The 27906-nt window shown below is 43.4% G+C and overlaps 1 protein-coding gene across 3 annotated transcripts in view; it reads left to right on the plus strand.

Annotated features, from left to right (window-relative positions):
* Window positions 1–27906, plus strand: part of dcc (DCC netrin 1 receptor) — a 1425388-nt gene that overhangs the window by 636917 nt on the left and 760565 nt on the right. For all 3 annotated transcript variants that reach the window (XM_063042623.1, XM_063042621.1, XM_063042622.1), the window contains exon 3: window positions 19781–20065. In XM_063042623.1, the coding sequence (XP_062898693.1) occupies window positions 19781–20065 (285 nt within the window). The remainder of the gene's footprint in view (window positions 1–19780; window positions 20066–27906) is intronic.

Here is a 27906-nt window from a genome sequence, read left to right on the forward strand (position 1 = left end):
GTCAAGAGTCCTTGTACAAAAGATCCATTCCACACTTTGATAGAAGCTGACCTTCAGCCAGGTAGCGTACAGTATTTTCAGGCTTTTGCTTCTTTTACCCGATGGGAGAAATGAGAAACATCAATAACAGTGAGAAATATTGGAGCCTGTGAGCCGTTGAGGTTTCAGTAGCTGTCAGCAGATTGATACTTTGGGCACAGGAGGCCAGTGGTCTTGGTGATGACAAAAATTCTGTCCCCAGATGAAACAGAAGTATTTTTCTAAAGCTGTGCCCAGGGAGAAGTAGAAACTTAAAATACAGAATGAGAAACCACGGCACGTTCCTTAGCCAGAGGGCGGTGAATCTGTGGAACTTGTTGCCACAGACGGTTGCTGAGGACAACTCAAGGGATCGTGGTGAAATCCACTGAAAGTGAAAGGCCCAGATGGAGTAGATGTGGAAAGGATGTTTCCTACAGTAGGAGACTTGAGGACCAGAGAGTTCAGCCTCAGAATAGAAGGATGTCCCTTCAAAGCAAAGATGGGGGAAATTTCTTTATCCATAGAGTGGTGAATCTATGGAATTCATTGCCACAGATGATTGCAGAGGCCAAGTCGTAGAGTATATTTAAAGTGGAGGTCGATAGGTTCTTGATTAGTCAGGGTGTAAACAATTATGGGGAAAAGGCAGGAAAGTGGGGCTGATAATAAATCAGCCATGATCGAATGGTGGAGCGGACCCAGTGGGCAGGTTGTCCTAACTCTGCTCCAATATCTTAAGGTCTTACAGTCTTATCACAAAACTGTAGACTCCCTCCATTTTTAATGTTTTTCAAAGGTAGGTGCGGAAGCAACTGTGGTTCTTGATATCAAAATACTAACTTGGAAACAAGTTTGTTCTTTGGCATTTAATTGGGAAGGAAAGGACATATGGCTTTACTTTGCATGCTAGAGAAACTACAAGCTTTTTAGCTTTAGAGGGTGAGCTCACAGGAAAGTATTAATTTGCGGAGTGAGATGCCACCTCTGGCAGTGGTTGCTGATGCTGTGAATTTGGAGCTAAGAAAGCTGACAGTTTGTTGCTGCAGGAGCAGAGAAGGGGTGCAAGCTGAACACGAATGCAAAACTATGCCAGTTGACTTGACACTTCTACAGATAGAATCAGGTGGTAATGACAGATGGGTGACTGATTCAGCAAAAATTGAGTTGACTGATTTAACACGTATTCAGCTCACCGGGAAACAATTAGACTAGAGTATTAGAGCCATAGAACACAACAGCACTGAAAGAGGCCTTTCATCCCATCTAGTCTATGCCATACTATTATTCTGCTGAGTCCCATTGACCTGCACCCGGACCATAGTCATCCATACGCCTCCCATCCATGTATCCAAATTTCTCTTAAATGTAAAGTTGAACCCACGTCCACCACTTCTGCTGGCAGCTTATTACAGACTCACATCAACCTCAGAGTAAGGAAGTTTCCCCTTCATGTTTCCTTGTGGAATTCATTGCCACAGATGGCTGTGGGGGGCAAGTTATTGGTTATATCTAAGGTAGAGCTTGATAGACACAAGAATCTAAAGTGATACACACAACGTGCTGAAGGAGATCAGCAGATCAGGCAGCATCTATGGATGGGAATGAACAGTTGACGTTTTGTGCTGAGACTCTTTGTCAGTCTTGATGAATGGTCCTGGCCCGAAATGTCGACTGGTTGTTCCCATCTGTAGGGGTTGATAGATTCTTGATTAGTCAGGGCATGAAGGGATACGGGAAGAAGGCAGGAGATTAGGGCTGAGAAGGAAATGAATCAGCCATGATGAAATGGTAGAGCAGACTTGATGGGCTAAATGGCCTAATTCTGCTCCTATATCTTATGGTCTTGTGAACTTATAGGATGCATAGTTAGGACATAGAGCATAGAACAGTACAGCACAGGAACTGGCCCTTTGGCCACAATATGCTGGTGAATCAATCAAATTAGTGATCAAATGGCCAAGTAAACTTATCATTTTTGTCTACAGGCATAAAAAAATTGGGAACTCCTGATCGACAAGATGTCCATATCTTTCCATTTTCCTCTCATGTATGTGCTTATCTAAACGTCCCTTATAAGTCTCTAATGTAGGAAACAAATATTGTTTTTGTCCTATCCATATCTGCTGCAAAGAAGCGAAGCCTAACAAAGGCGCTGGCTGCAGTCTGCTCCTTGAAAGCTTATGGGCTCACCCACTGTGTCAGTGAGACAAGATTCTCTTTACCTCCATCTGTGTCTGTCCACTGCTTCTCTTCCTTCTGCTGAGCTTTTCATTCTCTAATCCTATACTTTATATACTTTTGCTTTGATCTTGCCTTCAAACCATCGGTTTCTGAAACTTTCTTCTCCCTCATCCTTTCAAAAATGCATTGCATGTTTCATTTGTAACTAGTCCATCTATTGTTATAAAGATTGAGCCAGTTCTTATTGCTCTTGTTTACTCTCTCAGTGCCTGAGCAATTTCTCCAAGGTTTATCTAGATTCCTGTGTCAAATGTTGGAGTGCCATGGTAGCATAGCGGTTACTACAATGCTATTAAAGGTCAGAGTTCGGAGTTCAATTCCAATGTCCTCCGTAAGCGAGTTTGTACATTTCTTCCCAGGAATGCATGGGTTTTCTCCTGGTGCTCTGGTTTCCTCCCACAACCCAAAGACATACTGGTTAGTAGGTTAATTGGCCCTTGTAAATTTTCTTGAGATTAAGCTAGGATTAAATTGGTGGGATGCTGGGTCGCACAGCTCAGAGGGCTGGAAGGGCCTGTTCCATGCTGTATTTCTACATAAATAAATAAAATATTGCTTAATGTTTATCAGTACGTGTCCTGGTACAATCACAATGAGGTGGCAGGAGATATGGACAGGACAAGAGGAATATTTTCTCCAACTATGTTCCTATAGCCGGTTGGTGGCGTAGTGGCATCAGCGCTGGACTTTGGAGCAAAGGCTCCTGAGTTCGAATCCAGCCGGCCCCCTTGCACACTTTCCATCCATGTTGAGCATTGAGCAAGCAACTGGGCCTCGTAAAAACAAGAAAGCTCTGCTAAAAAAACACCGTCATGACTGTGTCCCAATGACTCCACTCGGAGTTAAGGGCTTCTTCTATGTTCCTATTGTGAGTGAGACCAGGACCAGAGGGCACAGCTTGAGAATATAAGGATGTCCAATTAGAGCAGAGACAAGGAGGGATTTATTTAGCCAAGTGGTGGTGATTCAAAGGCCACAGATGGCTGTGCAGACCAAGTTATTAGGTATATTTAAAGTGGAGGATGATAGGTTCTTAATTAGTCATAGCGTCAAAGGTTCTAGGGAGAAGGCAGGAGAATGAGGTTGAAGGGATAATAAATCAGCCATGATGGAATGGTGGAGCAGACTCAATGGGTTCAATAGACTAATTCTGCTCCTATGTCTTATGGCAGGGTTTCCCAACCGGGAGTCCATGGACCCCTTGCTTAAAGGTATAGTTATATGACATAAAAAAGGGTTGGGAACTCCTGTCTTATGGTCTTAAAGTATGATAAAATTTTAAAACAGTAATTTTACATTGGAGTAAAAGTGGCAAGTATTTGGACTGAGCTACTTCTTCAATGTTTATCCAGAATTCAGTATCAAATGTCGCTAACTCCACATATGACCCTCTAGATGTTTCAGTCCCTCCAGTCTCCCCTCAGTTTCCCTTTAACTTTTAATCAGTATTTTGGCCTTATTTTCCCTTGTTTCAAGTACGATGCATCACTCCTGCTGGATTTATTGTTCTATCCACGGACATCATCCTGCTTCCAACAGTTGGGTTCACTACCTTTCACGTTATATGTTAAAACATCACACTTGAAATGATAGAGGAACTCAGCAGGTCAGGGAGCGTCTAAGGATAGGAATAAACAATTGGCGTTTCAGGCCGAGACCCTGATAAGACCACAAGAACATAAGACATAGTAACAAAATTTAGCCTCGGTGTGAGATGTGATTGCAAAGTCTGGAACAAGATCATTCCTATCTGGAATTCTGGGAATGTTGGAATGCCACATTTTCCAAGTTTGCTAAGATTCGGCATGTCATCTAAAACTTTGACAAAGATGCATAGTGGAGAGTATACTGACTGGTTCCATCATGGTCTGGTATGGAAACATCAATGCCCTTAAATGGAAAGGTTTATAAAAAGTGATGGATATGTCCCAGTCCATCACAGGTAAAGCCCCATCCCCCAACAGTGAACACATCCACATTGAGCAATGTCACAGGAAAGCAGCATCCATCATCAAAGGTCCCCCGCCACCCAGGTCATGCTCTCTTCTCACTGCCGCCATCAGGAAGTAGGTGCAGAAGCCTTAGCTCCCACACCACCAGGTTCAGTGACAGTTATAACCCCTCAACCATCACCCACCTAAACTGGAGTGGATACCTTCAGTCACCGCAACACTGAGCTGATTGAATAACTTGGACTCACTCTCTACAACTCATGTTCTTGATATTATCTATTACTAATTTACTGTATACACTTACTATTTGATTTTTCTTTTGTATTTTCACTTTGTCTTTTGCATATTTTTTGTTCTTCTTTCTGTACTGAGGTGTACTGAGGTTCTGTATTGACTCTACTTTGTTTGTTTTTATCTACTATGAATGCTTACAGGGAATGAATCTCAGGGTTGTACATTGTAACTTTGAACATCCCTTGCATCTATTGCCCCTTTGTCCACTTCTTTTGAGATGAGACACCATCGCATCCCAGGCATTTCCTGGCTGTCAATCCCTTGAATTTATTTAATACAATTTCATTAGTAATAGATTTCTCCTTCTCTTTTGCTCCTGCATTTTTGATGTAATTGAGTATATTATTTTTTTCTATAGAGCAAAGCATATTTTTTAAAATTCCAAGTAACACATAAGATGGTGGATGGATGCAGGAGGTTAGGTAGCATAAATGGAGAGGAGTAAAAGTTTGATGTTCCAGGCTGAGACCCTTCATCAGAACTGGAAAGGAATGGGAAAGAAGCGAGAATAAGAAGGTGGGGGAGAGAAAGGAGTACAAGCTGGCAGGTGATAGGTGAGACCTGGTAAGGAGGAAGATCGGTGTGGGAGATTGGGGGCATGACGTGAGAACATGGGAGGTGATGGGTGGAAGAGGTAAAGAACCGAAGAAGAAGGAATCTGATAGGTGAGGAGAGCCGACCATAAGACAAAGGAGCAGAAATTGGCCATTTGGCCTATCGAGTCATTTTATCATGAGCTGATCCAGTCTCGCATTTAGTCCCATTCCCCCGCCTTAACCTTTGATGCCCTGGCAACACACCGTGGGAGAGTATGGGTAGCCTCCAACCTGACAGCATAAACATCAATTTCTCACCCCCTCCCCTTGTCTCTTTTTCAATTCCCCACTCCGGCTCCCCACTTGCCCATCACCTCCCTCTGGTTTCCTTGTTCCTTCCCTTTCTCCATGATCCACTCTACTCCCCTATCAGATTCCTTCTTCTTCCACTCTTCCTTTAACTCATCTATATATCATCCTCCAGTATCTCCCTTCATCCCTTCCTGCCCCACCCACCCACCTTCACTCTCACCTAGTCACCTATCACCTACTAGCTTGTATCCCTTCCTTTCACTATACCTTCTTTTTGCAGCTTCTTCCCCGTTCTTTCCCAGTCCTGATGATGAGTCTCTTCCTCTCCACAGATGCTGCCCGACCCGCTGAGTTCCTCCAGCATTCTGTGTTTGTTGCTCTAGATTTCCAGCATCTTCAGAATTTCTTGTATATATATGTTAATGATCTAGATGACAGAATTGATAGTTTTGTGGCCGAGTTTGCAGACAAAACAAAGATAAGTTGAAGGACAGGTAGTGTGGAGGAACTAGGGCACTTGCAGAAAGACTTGAACAGATCAGGACAATAAGCAAAGAGGTGGCAGATGGAATACAGTATCGGGCAGTGTATGGTCATGCACTTTGGTAGAAGGAATAAAGGAGCGGACTATTTTCTAAATGGAGAACAAATTCAGAAATCAGAGGTGCAAAGGGACTTAGGAGTCCTCATCTAGGATTCCCTAAAACTTACCTTGCAGTTTAGGTTGGTGATGAGGAAGGCAAATGCAATGTTAGCATTATTTTCAATAGGACTGGAATAGAGGAACATAGAAATATAGAAAACCTACAGCACAATACAGGCCCTTCGGCCCACAAAGTTGTGCAGAATATGTCCCTGCCTTAGAAATTACCAGGGTTACTCATAGCCCTCTGTTTTTCTAAGCTCCATGTACCTATCCAAAAGTGTCTTAAAAGACCCCATCGTATCCGCCTCCACCACCGTTGCCGGCAGCCCATTCCACGCACTCACCACTCTCTGAGTACATCTCCTCTGTACCTACTCCCCAGCACCTTAAACCTGTGTCCTCTTGTGGCAACCATTTCAGCCCTGGGAAAAAGCCTCTAATGAGCCACACAATCAATGCCTCTCATCATCCTATACACCTCTATCAGGCCACCTCTCATCCTTCGTCGCTCCAAGGATAAAAGGCCGAGTTCACTCAACCTATTCTCATGAGGCATGCTTTCCAATCCAGGCAACATCCTTGTAAAAACAAGGATATAATGCTGAGGCTTTATAGAACATTGGTGAGACCACACTTGTAGTATTTTGAGCAGTTTTTGGGCCCTCTATCTAAGAAAGAGTGTGCTGGCATTGGAAAGGGACCAGGGGAGGTACACAAAAATGATCCCGGGAATGAAAGGGTTAATGTATGAGGAGCATTTGATGGCTTTGGGCCTGTACTCAATGGAGTTTAGAAGAATGAGGAGGGATCTCATTGAAACCAATTGAATATTGAAGGCCTAGATGGAGTGGATGTGGAGGATGTTTCCTTTTGTGTGGAGTCTAGGACCAGTGGCCACGGCATCAGAATACAAGAATGTCCCTTTAGAACAGAGCTGAGGAGGAATTTCTTTACAAAGGGTGGTGACTCTGTGGAATTCATTCCTACATTTCTATCGGAAGATTCTTCTGGAAATCGGTGTGATCTGGCCCTGTGCCTCGTCTCCAGTGAGCTTTCCTAATCTCTGAGTACAGCTTTGGTATGTTAACTGTGAGTCTGTGTCCATGTCTCAGAGTGAGAAGTAACAATATCATTGAACATCATCGTCTATAAGCTGTTATCTGGTTATATACGATTATGAATGAAATCTACCATCATGGATGCTGCGCCAACTTCTGCAACGCACTGCCTGATTATACAAACAAAAACATTCTGGCGTTCAAGGAGAAAGCTTACAGATACATTTTCAAACAATCAGTGAGGATTGTGTTGGGCAGCCTGCAAGTGTCACCATGGATCTGACATCAAAATAGCACTTCTACATCGCAATAACCCTGACCAGGACGTTGTTGGAATGTGCAAGGAAACCAGAGCACCTGCAGGAAACCCATGTGGCCACAGGGAGGGCGTACAAACTCCATTTAACTAACTTCTGTAGATGTGTGGTGAAGAGTATATTGACTGGCACCATTACATCTCAGTTTGGAAACACCAGTGCCTTTGAATGGAAAATCCTACACAAGTAGAGGACTTGGCCCAGTCCATCATGGGTAAAGCCCTCCCCACCATTGAGCAGGTCCACACGGAGCGTTATTGCAGGAAAGCAGCATCCATCATCAGCAACCTCCACCACCCAGGCTACGTTCTCCTCTTGCTGCTGCCATCAGAAAGAAAGTGCAAGAGCCTCAGGACTCTCACCACCAGGTTCAGGAACCATTATTGCCCCTGAACCAGAGAGGATAACTTCACTCACCCCATCACTGAACTGTTCCCAAAACCTATGGGCTCACTTTCAAGGACTCTTCATCTCATGTTTTCAATGTTAATTGCTTATTTATTTATTTGTTTGTTTGTTTATTTATTTATTAATTATTCTTTCATTTTGTGTTTGCACAGTTTGTTGTCTTTTGAACATGGGTGTGGTCTTTCATGGACCCTATTATAGTTATTGGATTTATTGAGTATGCCTGCAAGAAAAGGAAACTCAGGGTTGTATATGATATACTGTATATAAACTTGGATAATAAATTTACTTTGAACCTTGAACCCAGTTCTTACAACTATTGCTATAAAGTGTTGTGCTAACTGCTACGCTACTGTCCTTTATTGTGCTTAAAGAGCAGCGTGAATAAGGTTCAGCAAATATGAGGTAAATTAAAAATCAATGATTTCTAAAAATACCAGATTGCTATTTCTCCTCTCAGTTCAGCAAACTTGTATACTTTTGGTTTAATTTTATTCTGATTCCCATTGTTTGCTTTCCTGAAAAGAAATCTATCAGCAAACAATCTCTTTTCAGATGGGATTAACTGTCCACCTTTAGCTATCAAAGATTACATGTAAAGTACCGGATTTAAAAGCTGACATGAACGTATTACTGAAGGCTTCTTCAGTGCTGCTTTAAAAAGTATTTAGCACAAGAGAAAACAGTCCACTTTAAGGGATTAAAGATTAGCTCTATTGGCCGTGTGTACATTGAAACCTACAGTGAGATGTGGTGTTTGCACCAGCGACCAACACAGTCCAAAGATGCGCTGGAGGCCGCTCGCGGGTGTTGCCACACCTCTGGCACCTACATAGCATTCTGACAACTCACTAATCCTAACCCTAATAACACATCTTTGGAACGTGGGAGGAAACCGGAGCACCTGGTGGAAACCCACATGTCACGGAGAGAACGTATAAACTTCTTACAGACAGCGACAGGAATTGAACCCCAATCAGAGATTGTTGGTGCTGTAAAGTGTTATGCTAACCATTACGTTACAACAGATGACTGAAGGGTGAATGATCTCCAACAAAAAACAGGTTGGCATCAAAGTATAAAAAAGTGTAAAAATAGGATATAAAAAATATATAAAAGTATAAACAGTCTATAAGTATATATAGGGTTGTAAAGAAGGCTTTTGGCATCCTGGCATTCATAAATCTAAGTATTGAGTATAGGAGTTGGGATGTTATGGTGAGGTTGTATAAGACATTCATAAGGCCAAATTTGGAGTATTGTGTGCAGTTCTGGTCACCTAACTATAGGAAGGATATCAGTAAGATTGAAAAGGTGCAGAGAAGATTTACTAGGATGTTGCCGGGTCTTCTGGAGTTGAGTTACAGGGAAAGATTGAACAGGTTAGGACTTTATTCCTTGGAGCTTAGAAGAATGAGGGGGGATTTGATAGAGGTTTACAAAATTATGAGGGGTATAGACAGACTAAATGCGAGTAGGCTCTTCCCACTTAGATTGGGAGAGATAAATACGAGAGGACATGGCTTTAGGGTGAAAGGGGAAAGGTTTAGGGGAACATTAGGTGGAACTTCTACACTCAGAGAGTGGTGGGAGTGTGGAACGACCTGCCATCTGATGTGGTAAATGTGGGCTCACTCTTAAGTTTTAAGAATAAATTGAATAGATACGTGGATGGGAGATGTCTGGAGGGTTACGGACTGGGTGCAGGTTAATGGGATTAGCGGAAGTAAATCTCGGCACGGACTAGAAGGGCTGAATAGTCTGTTTTCTGTGCTGTAGTGTTCTATGGTTCTATGGTCCTGATGAAACCCAAAAAGTCAACTGTTTACTCTCCTCTGTAGATGCTGCTTCACTTTCTGAGTTAGAGACACAGTCACAGAGCGCTACAATACCGAAACCGGCCCTTCAGCCTATCTAGTCCATGCTAAACTATTAAACAAATTGCATCTGGACCATTGCTCTCCATATCCCTCCCATCCATGTATTAATGCAAACTTCTGTTAGATATTGAAGTAGAACCCACACGTACCACTTCCACTGGGAGCTCATTCCACACTCTTACCACCCTCTGAGTGAAGGAAGTCTCCCTCATGTTCTCCTTAAACATTTCACGCTTCAACTGTTAACCTATGATTTTTAGTTCTGTTCTCACCCAGCCTCAATGGAAAAAGAGCCTGCTTGCATTTACCATATCTATGTCCTTCATAATTCTGTATACAAGCTTTTTATTTCCTCCTGCATTTTGTGCATTTTGCTCAAGATTTCCAGCACCTGCAGAATCTCGCGTTTATAAACAGTATTTAGTGCATGCAATAGATTTCAGAGTCAAACATATCATATTTTACACTGCTGTTGCCTTGTAAATTCATGAACCAGGTGTGGAGGAGCAGTGAGCCAATTAGAGCAATGTGCCGTCTTACTGGTATTTGAAGTCAAAGTGTAAAGAATCATATTCAGAATTGGATTTATTATCACTCTCTTGCAATCCTAATCCTCACCGGATATCTTTGGAATGTGGGAAGCAACTGAAACACCTAGAGGAAACCCCCACGGTACAAACTCCATGAAATATGATGTGAAATGAGTGGGTTTGCGGCAGCAGTACAGTGTAAAGACATAAAACTATGGGCAGCACGGTAGCGTAATGCTACTAGAGCACAAGCAATCACCAATTGGGGTTCAATTCTTACTGCTGTCAGTAAGCAGTTTGTATGTTCTCCCCATAACCTTCTTATGGGTGCCCTGGTTTCCTGCCACATTTTGAAGATGTACATTTAGGGTTAGTGAGTTGTGGGCATACTATGTTGACACCAGAAGCGTGGAGACACGTGCAGACTTATTGATTTGATTTGACACAGATGGTAATGCAACCAGTGAGAACTTTCTCCACTGTACACCTGCAGAAATTTGCAAGGATCTTCGTTGACCTACCAAATCTCCTCAAACTTCTTATAAAGTATAGCTGCCATCATGCCTTCTTTGTGAATCCATCAAGGTGTTGGGCCCAGGACAATTCCTTGGAGATGCTGACAACCAGGAATTGGAAAACCACTCACCCTTTTCACCAGTGACCCCTTTATGAGGACTGGTTCCTGTTTTCCAGATTTCCCTTTCTTGAAATCTAGAACCTATTCCTTTGTCTTACTGACATTGAGTATGAGGCTGTGGTTGTGACACCATTCAACCAGCTGATTTATCTCACTCCTGTGCACATCCTCATTGTCATCTCTAAAATTTTACCAACAACATGGGTCTCGTCCGTGAATTTTTACATGCTGTCTGCACATTGTGACAGTCAATGGTGCAGAGAGAGTAGATCAGTGGGCTAAGCACACACTGAAGTTCGCCTGTGTTGATCGTCAGTGAGGAGGGCGATGTTATCACTGTGCTGACTGTGCTAGATAAATCAAGATTCAAGATTGTTTATCATGTACACATTGAAATATACAGTCAAATGTGTCTTTTGCCTTAACAACCAAAACACTCGAAGATGTGCTGGGGGCAGCCTGCAAGTGTCGTCGTACATTCCAGCACCAACATAGCATCCGATCACAAACAAGTGAAAATCTGCAGATGCTGGAAATCCGACCAACACACACAAAATGCTGGAGGAACTCAGCAGGCCAGGCAGCATGTATGTTAAAGGGTCTCGGCCCAAAACAACGACTGTACCCTTTTTCATAGATGCCTGGCCTACTGGGTTCCTCCAGCATTTTGTGTGTGGTTACCAACATAGCATGCCCACAATGCTTGGCAGACCAACACAAAGCACAATAAAACAATACACAACATGCAACAAAAACAAGAACAGCAAAATAATCCCCTTTCCTTCCTCCTAGCCATGTAAGAACATAGTCCCCTAAGCCGTATTCTTCAGCCTCTGTTTGCAGAGAGAAACATGGAAGTGCCAGTTTAGAATCTTGGTGCTAAATTCTGAAGGAATGATGGTTTTGAACAATGAGATAAAAAGCAATCTGATGTTTATGTTGTTGTTTTCCACGTGGTCCAAAGCTGTGTGAAGAAGCTGTAAGACTGCGTCCGCTGTAGACAAATTGTGGCCATATGCAAGTTGGAGCGGGTCCAGGTCCTTGCTTTGGCATTATCAACCTCTCAAAGCATGTCTTCAGAGTAGATGTGAGTACCACTGGGGGCATGGTCACACAGGCAGCTCACCCTGACCTTCTTGGGCACCAGTATGATTGGTGTCACTTTGAAACAGGTGAGAACATCGTCATAGTCATAGTCATAGTCATACTTTATTCATCCCAGAGGGAAATTGGTTTTCATTACAGTTGCACCATAAATAATAAATAGTAGAAGAGCCATAAATAGTTAAATAGTAATATGTAAATTATGCCAGTAAATTATGAAATAAATCCAGGACCAGCCTATCGGCACAGGGTGTCTGACCCTCCAAGGGAGGAGTTGTAAAGTTTAACGGCCACAGGCAGGAATGACTTCCTATGACGCTCTGTGCTGCATCTCGGTGGAATGAGTCTCTGGCTGAATGTACTCCTGTGTCCACCCAATACATTATGTAGTGGATGGGAGACATTGACCAAGATGGCATGCAACTTGGACAGCATCCTCTTTTCAGACACCACTGTGAGAGAGTCCAGTTCCATCCCCACAACATCACTGGCCTTACGAATGAGATTGTTGATTCTGTTGGTGTCTGCTACCCTCAGCCTGCTGCCCCAGCACACAACAGCAAACATGATCGCACTGGCCACCACAGACTCTTAGGACATCCTCAGCACCGTCAGACAGATGTTAAAGGACCTCAGTCTCCTCAGGAAATAGAGACGGCTCTGACCCTTCTTGTAGACAGCCTCAGTGTTCTTTGACCAGTCTAGTTTATTGTCAATTCGTATCCCCAGGTATTTGTAATCCTCCACCATGTCCACACTGACACCCTGGATGAAAACAGGGGTCACCGGTACCTTAGCTCTCCTCAGGTCTACCACCAGCTCCTTAGTCTTTTTCACATTAAGCTGCAGATAATTCTGCTCACACCATGTGACAAAGTTTCCTACAGTAGCCCTGTACTCGACCTCATCTTCCTTGCTGATACATCCAACTATGGCAGAGTCATTCGAAAACTTCTGAAGATGACAAGACTCTGTGCAGTAGTTGAAGTCCGAGGTGTAAATGGTGAAGAGAAAGGGAGACAAGACAGTCCCCTGTGGAGCCCCAGTGCTGCTGATCACTCTGTCGGACACACAGTGTTGCAAGCACACGTACTGTTGGACTACAAATGTGAGAGATTGAAGAGGGTGTCGAACGCTCCAGCCAGTCAGTTGGCACAGGTTTTCAGTACCAGCCAGGTACACCACCAGGGACCGATGCCCTGTAAGGGTTCACTCTCCTGAGAGCTATTCTGGCATCAGTCTCTGAGGCAGATATTACATAGTCGCCAGGTGCTGTACGGAGTTATAAAGGCATAGCGTTATTCTCCCTTTCAAAGCATGCAAAAAATGTATTGAGCTTATCAGCCAGTGCAACATCATAGTCATTTGAAAAGTGAAATAATTGTATTTATTTAGAGATACAGTGTGGAACAGGCTATTATGGCCCAGTCAAATAACCCACCTATTTAATCCAAGCCTAATCACAGGACAATTTACAATGACAATTAACTTACTAACCGATACATGTTTGAACTGTGTGAGGAAATGGGAGCACCCAAAGGAAACCCATGTGTTGACAGGGAGAATGTACAAGTTGCCTTACAGACGGTGCCAGAATTGAACTCTGACCTCCGCTGCTCAAGTGGTAATAGTATTACACCAACTACTGTACATGTTACCACACGGTAATCTATGCATAACACACCGCATATTTTAATACTTTGTTCTAGTAATGGGGAAGACCACTAAAATATCAATGAAGGTATGGATTCAAAATGATATGATGGGAAAGTCACTTATTATTGAAAGTAGAGGTACACATATGGGAATGGACAGAGTGATTTCATATATTATGGCTCATTACCAAGACATGTTATTGTAAAAAAAAACTGGTCAAGAAATTCAGCAACAGGTAGGATTCTTAGGTATCTAATAAAGTGTACCTTACTGTACCTAATAAAGTGGTCACTCAGAGTATGTCCGTAGTCTTCTGCTGCTGTAGCCCATCCATTACAAGTTCTATGTGTTGTGCAATCAGAGATTATTTTCTGTACACCACTGTTGTAACATGTGGTTATTTGAGTTACTGTCACCTTCCTGACAGCTTGAACCAGTCTGGCCAATCTTCCCTGACCTCTCTCATTAACAAGGCGTTTTCACCCACAGAACTGCCACACACTGGATGTCTTTTGTTTTTTGCACCATTCTCTGTAAACTCCAGAGACTGTTGTGCGTGAAAATCCCAGGAGATCAGCAGTTTCTGAGATACTCAAACTATAATGTCCAGCACAGACAACCATTCCAAGATTAAAGTCACTTACATTTCTTCCCCATTCTGATGTTTGGTCTGAACAACAACTGAACCTCTTGACCATGCCTGCATGCTTTTATGCATTGGGTTGCTGCCATGTGATTGGCTGATTAGATTGTTGCATTAATGAGCAGATGTACAGGTGTACTTAATGAACTGGCCACAGACCGTATGATGAGATTAAATACGTATGTTGTGACCGTCCCCCAGGAAGATAGAAGAGGCATTCAATCTACACATTTACCAAACCTTTTAAAACCACCCTTGAAAATCCTGGACTAAATACCAGTTTATACATTTTGAAAAACCTTTCCCAAGCCAGCAGGCTCATATTCAACACATCACTAGATATATGCACACGGGCAGTAAGTGACGCCTAATTAATCTGATCACACTAACTGTTAATCCCACTGTTAGTTTGGAGACACCTGCCGATACTGTTGTATGTCAGGCGTTTACTTTTACTCTGCTCCAGAATAATTCATGTTGTTCTACATCATTATCACTGCAGCATGCACGGCTGGACTTGTGCAAAGGCTCAGTGGTTGCTGCTCAACTCAGTTGAAGTAGTCCTATTTGTGGTGACAGAGCTCAAAGACATCTTGTGGTTTCCTTCACAGAGCAGTATGTTTCATTTCAGACGTAGAGGTGCTTCAGAAGTTGAGAATGAAGCAGAAATCAGTGTTGTGGCTGTTTTATTCAGTGTTAGAAGAATAAAGATATCAGAATATTAGAATAAAGATCAAGGGCGCATAGGTAGATGGATTGTAGGGGTACGGCGTGCTATGGTCCCAGTGCAGGTTGATGGGAGTAGTCAGTTTAAATGGTTTCAGCATCGACTAGATGAGCCAAAGGGCCTGTTTCTGTGCTATCCTTTTCTATGGTTCTACGATATTAATCTTTGGGGTCCCACAGATAGCGTGATGCTATTGCAGCTCATTGTGAGGCCTAAGAGGGTCGTGGTCGAGGGAATACGTTCAGATTGGAGGATTGTGACTAGTGGTGTCCCACAAGGATCTGTTCTGGGACCTCTACTTTTCGTGATTTTTATTAACGACCTGGATGTGGGGGTAGAAGGGTGGGTTGGCAAGTTTGCAGACGACACAAAGGTTGGTGGTGTTGTAGATAGTGTAGAGGATTGTCTAAGATTGCAGAGAGACATTGATAGGATGCAGAAGTGGGCTGAGAAGTGGCAGATGGAGTTCAACCCAGAGAAGTGTGAGGTGGTACACCTTGGAAGGACAAACTCCAAGACAGAGTACAAATTAAATGGCAGGATACTTGGTAGTGTAGAGGAGCAGAGGGATCTGGGGGTACATGTCCACAGATCCCTGAAAGTTGCCTCACAGGTGGATAGGATAGTTAGAAAGCTTATGGGGTGTTAGCTTTCATAAGTCGAGGGATAGAGTTTAAGAGTCGCGATGTAATGATGCAGCTCTATAAAACTGTGGTTAGGCCACACTTGGAGTATTGTGTCCAGTTCTGGTCACCTCACTATAGGAAGGATGTGGAAGCATTGGAAAGGGTACAGAGGAGATTTACCAGGATGCTGCCTGGTTTAGAAAGTATGCATTATGATCAGAGATTAAGGGAGCTAGGGATTTACTCTTTGGAGAGAAGGAGGATGAGAGGAGACATGATAGAGGTGTACAAGATAATAAGAGGAATAGATAGAGTGGATAGCCAGCGTCTCTTGCCCAGGGCACCACTGCTCAATACAAAAGGACATGGGTTTAAGGTAAGGGGTGGGAAGTTCAAGGGGGATATTAGAGGAAGGTTTTTTACTCAGAGAGTGGTTGGTGCGTGGAATACACTGCCTGAGTCAGTGGTGGAGGCAGATACACAAGTGAAGTTTAAGAGACTACTAGTCAGGTATATGGAGGAATTTAAGGTGGAGGCTTATATGGGAGGCAGGGTTTGAGGGTCCGCATAACATTGTGGGCCGAAGGGCCTCTACTGTGCTGTACTATTCCATGTTCTATCTATGTTCTATGTTCTAATTTTTGTGCAGGTTAGGTCACCTTACCTACAGGAAAGATGTAAATAAAGTTGAGAGAATACTGTAAAAATTTTTAACGATGTTGCCGGATTTGGAACGCTTGAATTATAAGGAAAGATTGAATAGGTTAGCACTTCATTCCTTGGAACTTTAAGGTGAACCTGAGGGGAAACTGCTTCACTCTGAGGGTCTCAAGAATGTGGAATGAGCTTCCAGCACCAGTGATGCACAAAAGCTCAATTTCAACATTTAAGAAAAGTTTGGATAGGTACATGGATGGTAAGGCTAAACAGGGCAGTGGAAAAAGGCCATTTAAATTGATTCAGCATGGGCTAGATGGGCCGAAGAGCCTGTTTCTGTGCTGTACTTTCCTATGACTCGGTGACTCTGTGAATCAGTAAGGAGTTTGTACATTCTCTCTGAACCGCGTGTTTCCGCCAGATGCTCCAGTTTCCTCCCATAGGCCAAAGGACATGCTGTTTAATAGTTTAATTGGTCATTGTAAATTGTCCTGTGATTAGGCTGGTATTAAATAGGTGGGTCGCTCGTCGGTGCAGCTTGTTGGCCAGAAGGACCTTTTCCGTGCTGTATCTCTAAATTAAAAATAAACATTAGCTTTATTTTTCCAATGTACATCAAAACATTAAAGCACACAGTGAAATGCATCATTTGCGTCAACAACCAACACAGTCAGAACATTGCTGGAGGCAGCTGCAATTGTCGCTCTACGTCTGGTGCCAACATAACGTGCCCACACCTTACCAACCCGTACTGACCTGTATGCCTTTGGAATGTGGGAGGAAACCGGAGCACCCGGAGGAAAATTAACACGGCCACGGGGAGACAGCAGCAGGAATTGAAATGAAGGTTGCTGATCACTGGCGCTGTAATCATACTACGATTGGCTGTGCTACCATGCCATCCAAGGATGAGCAAAGAACAAAGACAAAGAAAAAGTTGGAGCCTCCAATCATCCAAAAGGGTTGAGTCTAGCAGTTGCTAATGTGATGGGAATATGAACTGTTTAGGAGCTCGGGCAGGGCGAAATGAGAGGAGATTTCAAACGCCCAGTCATGAGGATGTGAGCTTAGACAACGGGAGGAAGTCAGTCTTTGTGGGACACACACCAAATGCTGAAGGAACTCAGCAAGAGAAGCAGCGTTTATAGAGGCAAATAAACAGTTTAGGTTCGAGACCCTGATGAAGTCTGTTCCCCTCCACAGATGCTACCGGACTTGGTGGGTTCCTTCAGCATTTTGTGTGTGTTTATCAAAATCTCTTGTGTTTTCAATCTTTGTGGAGGAGTTTTGATGGCTGAGAAGAAGGGAAGCATTTGGGAAGAAGGTATTTAAGTGAACGAGTGGGATCTTAATCTTAAAGTAAGTTTAGTTTTATTCCCTTCAGGATTATTGAGATATTTTCTTCATGTAAGTGTTGTAGAATGTCTAAACCATCAAATCCATTTACTATCCATGTGATGTTGTCATAAAATGGAGGAAAATATCTGAGGAGTTTTGCTTTAGAGATAAAGATTAGTTTCATTTGTCACATGTACTTCAAAACATTGAAACATACAGTGAAATGCGTTATTTGTGTCAAGTGACCAACACAGTCCAAGGATGTGCTGGGGGCAGCCCACAAGTGTCGCCATGCTTCCAGTGCCAACATAGCATGCCCAAAACTCACTAACCCTAACTGTACGTCTTTGGAATGTGGGAGGAAACCTCAGCACCCAGAGGAAACCCACATGGTCACGGACAGGATGCCAGAATTAAACTCCAAACTCCAACATCTCAAGCTGTAATGGTGTCGCTCTAACTGTGACACTACCGCAATGCCTCATGGTATAAAATATTATTGTGTAATTGAATATAACCAAATATAAAATATCTTCACAGGGTAATGAAGAAGTCCAATTCAAGTCCAGTTGAGTGTTACCAATGATGCTTGTTAGTTAGTTTATAGGAAAAATCTGCCGAATATGATATTTCTTCTTAACAATTATGGGTTTCTTTCAGGATGTAAGTGTTGCTAGCAAAGCCAGCATTATTATCCATCTTTAGTTGTCTTTGAGAAGATGGTGGCCAGCCATTTTCCTAAACCATGATAGTTATTCTGGTGTTAGGGAGGGAATCCGAGACTGTACGCAGAACAACGATGCCTCTCCAAATCGGTATGGCGTGACTTGGAGGAGAATCTTTAAATTTTTAATCTCCTCTGGAAGTGCATTAATTAATGTGAGACCATAAAGCATCATTTTACACTATCGTCATGCAGTTAATATGCTGTTTGGTTTGCAAGGGAAATCAAGATGTTCTTCTAAATAGAAGAATTTGCATCAGAGGAATTACACATCCCCACAACAATTCCCATTTTTGTTTCTCACAATGAGATTCTTGCCAGTTTTGTGTTGTGAATGTTTGTTTAAATTGGAACTATTGAACAACTGTGAGCTTATTAATTTTAACGTAGAGCGGAAAACATAGAACAGTACAGCTCAGGAACATTCCCTTCAGCCCACAATGTTGTGCCGAACCAATTAAATTAGCAATCAAATGGGTATCTAAACTAATCCCACCTACAAAATGTCCATATCCTTCCATTTTCCTCATATTTATGTGCCTCGCTAAACGTTTCTTAAAAATCTCTAATATTTTTGCTTCTACCACCACTGGCAGTGCATTCCAGGCACCCACTACTTGGCCCTCACATCTCCTTTGAAATTATCTCCTCTCACCTTAAATGTATGCCCTCTGGTATTAGGCATTTCAACCATGGGAAAAAGATACTGGCTTCCTCTTCTATGCCTCTCATAATCTTATAAACCTCTATCAGATCACCCCTTAACCTCTGCCACTCCAGAGAAAACAACCCACATTTGTTCAACCCCTCATCATAGCACATGCCCCATAGTACATTTTAAGTCTTCTCCTCAGTAGAAACAGAATTAATGTTTTCTGACTTCTGTGTGTCTCATGATCATTTAATTATGGTCACTATTAATTACATTAACTTTTGATTACTGATTCAATGATTGATTTATTGATTAGATTAAATTTCCCCAAGTTCCACTCCTCTCTATCCCTCCCCCTTTTCTTTTCCCTCATTCTGGCACCATGCTCACCGCTTCTGTTCTCCTCCGCCACTCTCATAACCTGTCCATCGCTTCCCTCTGCTGCCCCTCATCCTTCCCTTTATCCCATGGTCCACTGTCCTCTCCTATCAGATTCCTTCTTCTTTAGCCCTTTACTTTTTCCACCTATCCCCACCCAGCTCCTTGCTTCACCATCCCTCCCCAACAACCAATATTTCCCCTCACCTGGTTTCATCTATCACCTTCAAGATTGTCCTCCTTCCCATCCCCCCACCTTCTTATTCTGGCTTCTACCCCCTTCCTTTTCAGTCCAGATAAAGGGTCTTGACCCTAAACACTGACTGCTTATTCCTCTCCGTAGATGCTGCCTGACCTGCTGAGATCCTCCAGCATTTTGTGTTTGAATTCTATTCTCCACATTCTCACCATTTCTAATAAACATCTGTCTGATTTATTTTTAGGCCCACTGAGATTTATCTCACAGTCGGAGTCAGTCGTTGCCTATGCAGGGGATGTCGCTGTGCTGAAATGTGAAGTTACTGGTGAGCCAATGCCGTCGGTTCATTGGCAGAGAAACCGCATCGATCTGCAGCTGAACGCAGACGACGTCCGCATGGCCATTCTCCCGTCCGGATCCCTGGTGATTAACAAGCTGCAGGCAAGTGACAGCGGGTCCTACCGCTGCCTTGCAGAAAACCCCGGAAGCTCGAGGACAGGAAACGATGTTGACCTTCAGGTTCTGTCCGGTAAGAGGAAGTTAGATGTTGGCATGTTCTCAGAAATTTATCTGTGGGTACAAATTACGAACTATGTTACGGCCTGACTAACACACCACAGCAAATATTGATGTTCAAGAAGGTTTAATGTCATTTCCAGTACATAAGTGTAAAGCAGAAAGAAATACTTGACACTCTGTATCTGATGCAGCACAAAAAAACACAATAAGATAAAGAACACAATTAATATAAATACATAAGGTAGCTTATCTACATAGATTGATTGTATGTCCATAAAGTGATGCTAGGCACAGGAGCGTCTGTACACAAGGTGACCCTGACAGGAAATGATAAACTAGTGGTGGTTGGGCTGTGGAGGGGTGGATTGGTGGGGGAAGGTGTTGATCAGCCTTACTGCTTGGGAAAAGTAACTGTTTTTGAGTCTGGTGGTCCTGGTGTGGATGCTACGTAACCTCCTCCCTGATGGGAGGGGGACAAACAGTCCATGAGCAGGGTCGGTGTGATCCTTCATGATGTTACTGACCCTTTTCCGGCAGCTTTCTGTATATCTGTCCTTGATGGGGGGGACGGCCGGTGCCTGTGATGCATTGGGCAGTTTTTGGCTAATACATGTATCTTTAATACCTAATACATGTTTTATAGCCTGGCAGCGATCTTAACATTACCAGGGTAAATACATAAGTGTATTCTAACAATAAAAAATGATATTCGATGGTCACCTGGTTACACATGTAAAAGTAGATGGTGAATAAAGTTGATTGTTGGAGTTATCCTTGAAAGCAGAGACCTACATCCTTTGAAGGTTGTTTAGAACATAGAACATAGAATACTACAGCTCAGCACAGGTCATTTGGCCCATTAGGTTGTGCTGACCTTTCTACCTACTACAAGATCAATCCAACCCTTCCTTTCAACATGGACACCATGGTAGCATAGCGGTAAGTGCAGCACTCTTAGTGATTGGGGCATTCCGGAGTTCCCAGTTCAATTCCGGTGCTGCTCTGTAAGGAGTCTCGGTGCATCCTCCCCCTGGAATGTGTTTGTTTTGCCTGGTGCTCCAGTTTCCTCCCACAGTTTAAAGGTGTACTGGGTCTCTTGCTGTCCACCCAATCAATTCCTCTTATCATCTTGTACTCCCCTATCAATATCTCTCACCCTCCTTCACTTCAGAGAGAAAACCCCCAGCTTGCCCAACATTACCAGGCAGCAACCTGGTAAATCTCCTCTGCACCCTCTCTAAAGCTTCCAGATCCTTTCTACAATGAGGTGACGAGAACTGAACACAACACTTCAAGCGTTGGCTAGCCAGGGTTTTACTGAGCAGCAACATTATCTCACAAAGCTGCATTAGAGAGCTTCATTTTTCGTGATAGGTCAGATAGAGACAGGAAGATTGTTTCCACGCGTCATTGAGACTAGGACTAGTGAGCAGTGCCTAATGTTTCTGGGGAATAGATTTAGAACCGAGATAACGAGGAATTTCTTTTCTTGGCGAGTCGTGAATGCGTGGCATTCTCTGCCCAAGGAAGCAATGGAGGCTACCTCCTTATATTTAAGACAGAGTTAGAAGGATTTTTGCACTGCAGGGGAATTAAGGGTTCTGAGGAAAAGGCAAGTAGGTGGAGCCGAGTTAACGGCCATGATCTTATTGAACAGTGGAGTAGACTAGACAGGCTGAATGGTCAAGCACTGCTCATGTTTCCTATGTTCTCATGTTTGCTTATATTACACAGTAGCATTTGAATACGTCTTAAGCAGAAGTGGGTGAAAGCCTATTTCTCTTCATAAATGAATGATGCAGTTGCACAGGTGGGGTCCCATCTAAGAAAAGAAATGAACGAGGAGTGTCTGTTGGCTGTGGGCCTGTACTCACTGGAGCTTAGAAGAATAAGGTTTGGGCGGGGGGGGGGGGTGGTTCTCATTGAAGCTTACCGAATATTGGAAAGCCTAGCTAGAGTGGATGGGGAGAAGATGTTTCCTATAGTGGGGAGCCCAGGACCAGAGGGCACAGCCTCAGAATAGAAGGATATTCATTTAGACAGAGATGAGGAGGAACTTCTTTTGATAGAGTTTAATGAATCTGTAGAATCCATTGCCACAGACGGCTGTGGAAGCCAATTCATTGAGTGCATTTAAAGGTGGAGGTTGATAAGTTCTTGATTAGTTAGGGCGTCAAAGGTTACAGGAAGAAGGCAGGGGAATGGGGTTGAGAGGGATAATGAATCAGACATGATAGAATAGCTTAGCAGACTTGATGGGCCAATTGGCCTAACCCTGCTCCTATGCTTTATGGTCTAATTTCTCAACGTGAATGGTGTCACCAGCCTCACATCTTCATGGCAGTCAGTTGCACAGTAAAGCTCCTTCAAATCAACATCCGAATATTCCTTTGCTCTAACCTTGGAAAAACATCTCCATTCTACCCTAACATAGTTTTTCATTTTCCCAGAGGAGGCATCCTCCTGACCTTTCCAAGAGCCATTTTCAATGATGTGCCACATATGACTGCCTGAAGCCGCTTCACTTAAATCTATTACCTCCTGGTAGACAGAGCAAAGCTTCAGTCCAGCTATGACGTTGGAGACAGGCCCCAGAGATGGTAAAATGTGGCAGAGGTATTTCATTAGGCACTGCATTAATGGCAAAAATTTTGTTTTCATTAATACTGTTTTTTAACAATGCCTTGCATGAATGCATAGATACACAGGAGATTCTGGAAATCCTGAGCAATACCAAAAATGCTTCAGGAACCCAGCAGGTCAGGCAGCATTTCTGGAAACAAATAAACAGTTGACATTTTGGGCCAAGACCCTTCATTGGGACCAGAAAGGAAGGGGGATGATGACAGAATAAGAAGGTGGGGGGAGGGGGAGGAGGACAAGCTACAAGATGATAGATAAAGGTGGGGGAGGACGATGAGGGAAGAAGCTGGAAGGTGATAGGTGGGAAAGGTAAAGGGCTGAAGAAGAAGGAATTTGATAGGAAAGGAGAGTGGACCATGGCAGAAAGGGAAGAAGGAGGGACACCAGGGGTCCACAATTGCCAGGTGAGGAGAAGAGGTAAGAGGCAAGAGTGGGGGAGGGGAAAAGTTACTGGGACTTGGAGAAATCAATGTTCATGCCATCAGCTTGGAGGGTACCTAGGCAGAATAAAGATGAAAGATTAGCTTTATTTGTCTCATGTAAATCGAAAGATCAAGACATACTGTGAAATGCGAGTTTTCTGTCAACAGCCAACACAGACCGAAGATGTGCTGGAGGCAGCTCACAAGTGCCAACATAGTATGCCCACAAATTACTAACCCTAACTGTAGCTTTTTGGAATGTGGAAGGAAACTGGAGCACCCAGAGGAAACCCACGCAGTCACGGGGAGAACGTACAAACTCCTTACAGACAGCAGCGGGAATTTAACCCTACGGGCTGTTGGTGGGATCGGAGTTCAAGGTGTGGTGTTTCAGGTCTTATCATCGACGTGTTTGTAGTTCAAGGCCTGGGGTTTGGTCCTCATTCATCTTCCTTGTGAGTTCCAGGATGATATTGAAGATTGATCAGAAGTCCATATTGAAGGCCAAAGGTCAACTGGAATCTAGAAGCAAAGGCCTGATGGCTGGAACCCCTAAGTCTATAAATCTTTGCAAATCTACTATAGAAGTCTAAGGCCCAAAGTCTCTGATTCCTCGGGTTCACTGGAGGTTGGAGACCAGGGTCCAAATATGGCCTCTCCTAGGGTTAGAGGACCGTGTATGTGCATGTGTGAGTGGGTGGATGGGAGGGAAGATGAAGCTTATTTTGCTGTTGTTGGTTTGTTGCTTGGTATGTTTATTTAGTTATAATTTATTTATTTATTAAAATATAGTGTAGAACAGTTTTAAGGTGCTTGGAAGTAGGTACAGAGGAGATGTCAGGGGTAAGTTTTTTACGCAGAGAGATGCGAGTGCATGGAATGGGCTGCTGGTGACGGTGGTGGAGGCAGATACAATAGGGTCTTTTAAGAGGCTCCCGGATAGGTACATGGGCTTAGAAAAACAGAGGGCTATGGGTAACCCCAGGTAATTTCTAAAGTAAGTTCATGTTCAGCACAGCATTGTGGGCCGAAGGGCCTGTATTGTTCTGTAGTTTTACTATGTCTTTGTCTATGTCTAACAGGCTTTTCTGGCCCTTCAAGCCATGTTGCCCAGCAACCCTTGATTTAACACTAGCCTACTCACAGGACAATTTACAATGACCAATTAGCCTACTAGTCGGTACGTCTTTGGACTGTGGGAGGAAACTTGAGCACCCCGAGGAAAGACATGTGGTCACAGGGGGGACGTACAGACTCCTTACAGATGAAATCAGAATTGAACTCTGAACTCTGATTCCCCGAGCTGTAGCAGTGTTGGTGCCATGGCGTCCTGTGCTTTGTGTCATTCTGCCCAACCTTGGGGCATGCTATGTTAGTGCCAGAATGTGTGGCCACACTTACAGGCTGCCCCCAGCACATGCTGAGGTGCATTTCACTGTATGATTCGGGGTACGTGCGATAAATACATCTGAACCGGAATCTGATCGCTGGTGCTGTATGGCATTACGCTGGCCACTACCGCCACAGTGACAACCTGGATTCAAGTCGACGGTTCCCACAAGATCTATTTCTAGACTCTTGAGATGTGCCATAACTCACCTTGTGGCAGTCCCAAACATATTTCGCAGCTGTTCCTGAATATCACGTCCTTGTACTGAGCAACAATCTCAGTACTAACAACATACCTCAATAGGGACAAGCTCTGAGACAATGACATTGTTTCGATTCCTGCTTCACCGTGATAGCAGAAGCCAGCTGAGGAGGATAAAGAATATCACTCAGCATGCTTGGCTGCATTAAGCATTGATCTGTGCAATGACTTTTTGTCACCTGCTGTTTGAAATCTCAAAGAATTCCACGTCCTGCTCTTCACAACCCTGCAATGTAGTTTTCAGCTTTCTGGGGGTACACTCAGTGGCCATTTTATTAGGTACACCTGTGCACCTGCTCGTTAATGCAAATATCTAATCAGCCTATCGTGTGGCAGCAACTTAATGCATAACAGCATGCAGACATGGTCAAGAGGTTCAGTTGTAGTTCAAATTAAACACCAGAATAGGGAAGAAATGTGATCTAAGTGACTTTGACTGTGGAATGATTGTTGGTGCCTGACGGAGTGGTTTGAGTACCTCAGAAACTGCTCATCTCCTGGTATCTTCACACACAACTGTTTCTAGGGACTACAGAGAATGGTGTGAGAACAAAAATAAAAAGCATCCAGTGTGCGGGAGTTCTGTGAGTGAAAATGGGAGAGGTCAGATGAGAATGGCCAGACTGATTCAAGCTGAAAAGAAGGTGACAGTAACTCAAATAACCACTCATTAAAACAGCGGAGCATCTCTGAAAACACAACACGTTGAACCTTGAAGTGGATGGGCTACAGCAGCAGAAGATCACAAACATACACTCAGTGGGCACTTTATTAGGTACAGGAGGTACTGAATAAAGCAGCCACTAAGTATATGTTGTAATAACACTGCACTCTATGCATTATGAAACACAATATTTTGTTGAATACATGCCTTTTAGGAATAAGTCCACATCCTAAAATTGACAGTTGTCAGTTTTAAAGTGGATATGCATTAAGTGGCTTTCAAAGCAATTTTAGGATCACACATCTTATCTCTTTGAAAGGCAGTTTCTCGTATTTTGAATGTTAGTGGGACTGAATGCATTTTTTTAAGTGTCATAAATTAAACATTTGTCACTCTCATTAAATAAAATATTTATCAAGGAGCTTAACAACTGCATTTCTTCATGCATTGTACAATCACAGCAGCAATGACTGGGTTCAAAGTTCAAAGTAAATTTCTGATCAAGGTCCATATATGACACCATGTATAGAATTCTGCAGTCCGTGACAAATTCACCACCTTCTGGCAAAAGAAATATTTCTTTTTTTCTGTTCTAAACGGACATCCCTCAATACTGAGGCTGTGTGCTCTGGTCCTAGACTCCCCCACTAAAGGGAACTCCACATCCACTCCATCCAGACTTTGCTGTGTTAGAGATCCCTCCACCTCATTCTTCTCAATTCCAGCGAGTGCAGGCCCAAAGCCATCAAACTCTCCTCATATGTTAATCCTTCCATTCCTGGAGAAGTTATCCCTGACATCCCCCCCCACCAATATTTTCCTCCAATCACCTTAAAACGTTGTTTTCTGCTTACCTCCATCCTGAGTAGTAGCACCCCCCCCCCCGCCTTCAATGCCAGACAGTGATGCAACCAGTTAGAATGCTCTCCATGGTACATCTGTAGAAATTTGTGTGTTTTTGATGACATACTATCTCTCCTCAAACTCCTAATGAAATATAGCTGCTATCATGCCTTCTTTGTAGCCCCATCTATATGTTGGGTCCAGGTTAGATCCTCTGAGATATTGACACCCAGAAACTTGAAATAGCCCACTCTTTTCAATTTTGCTCCCTCGATGAGGACTGGTGTGTGTTCTCTCCTCTTCCCCTCTCTGATGTCCACAATCAGCTCTTTGGTCTAACTGATGTTGTTTGCAAGTTGTTGCTGCGATAATACTCAACTAGCTGATACATCTCACTCCTGTACGCCCTCTTGACACCATCTGAAATTCTACCAACAATGGTTGTATCATCAGCAAATTTATAGATGGTATTTGTGCTGTCCCCAGCCGTACAGTTATGGGTGTAGAGAGAGCAGATCAAAATTGAAGGAAGAAGTACAGAGATTAAGAGAGGAAGTTTGTGGCCTTGACAGCTGTAGCAATGTCCACCAGTTGGGTACAGTTAAATTCTCAGGAAAACAGCAGTTAAAGTAAGTTTACGAGGGGTGATTGATAAGTTCGTGGCCTATGGTAAAAGGAGTCAATTTTTAAAAACGTAGCACATTTATTTTGCAACATAGTCCCCTCCTACATTTACACGCTTTGTTCAGCGGTCGTGGAGCATATAGATCTTGGACCTCCAGGAAGTGTCCACAGCAGGGGTGATTGATAAGTTTGTGGCCTAAGGTAGAAAGAGATGAATTATTAACTTCAAACTTTCTGCATAATCACTCAGAGTTGAACTGCATGTGCATGTAACGAGAGCTGTATAACTCATATCCTTCTACCGTAGGCCACGGACTTATCAATCACCCCTGCTGTGGACTACTTTCTGGAGGTCCAAGACATCGACTTCTACAAAGAAGGGATCCGTATGCTCCACGACTGCTGGACTAAGTGTGTAAATGTAGGAAAAATAAATGTGCTAGGCTTTCTAAAATTGACTCCTTCTACTTTAGGACACGAACTTATCAATCACTCCTTGTATTATCAAAGTATGTACAGTACTGTGCAAATACCTCAGCCACATATATACATCTAGGGTGCCTAAGACTTCAAGATAATACTGTAGTAATTTTATGTATTGCACCCTACAGATGCTTTTGCAAAAAAACACAAATTTCATGACATATGTGAGTGCTGATAAACCTGATTCTGATATGGGTCTCTATTGTGGACTGAGAGTGGGAAGGGGGCAGGAAGAGGGGAATCATGGTTGGGAAAAGGGAAAGGGAGAGGTGAGGGAGTGGGAAGCACCAGAGAGACATTCTGTAATAGTGAGTAAACCAGTTGTTTGAGATCAAATGATTTTGCCTGGTGTCTCAGGGCTGGGTGTGTCTACACCCGTGCCAACCTCACCCCGGTGCTCTTTTTCCTGCCACCTGTCCCACAACCCTCCCGCAGTGCTCCACCCTCACCATTCCCAATATCCATTGCTCCCACCAGATTTAGAAACCCACTCTCTGCTCCATGTTGACAAGTACAGTACT

This window comes from Mobula hypostoma, chromosome 3 (genome assembly GCF_963921235.1).
Source record: "Mobula hypostoma chromosome 3, sMobHyp1.1, whole genome shotgun sequence".
Classification (NCBI taxonomy): Eukaryota; Metazoa; Chordata; class Chondrichthyes; order Myliobatiformes; family Myliobatidae; genus Mobula; species Mobula hypostoma.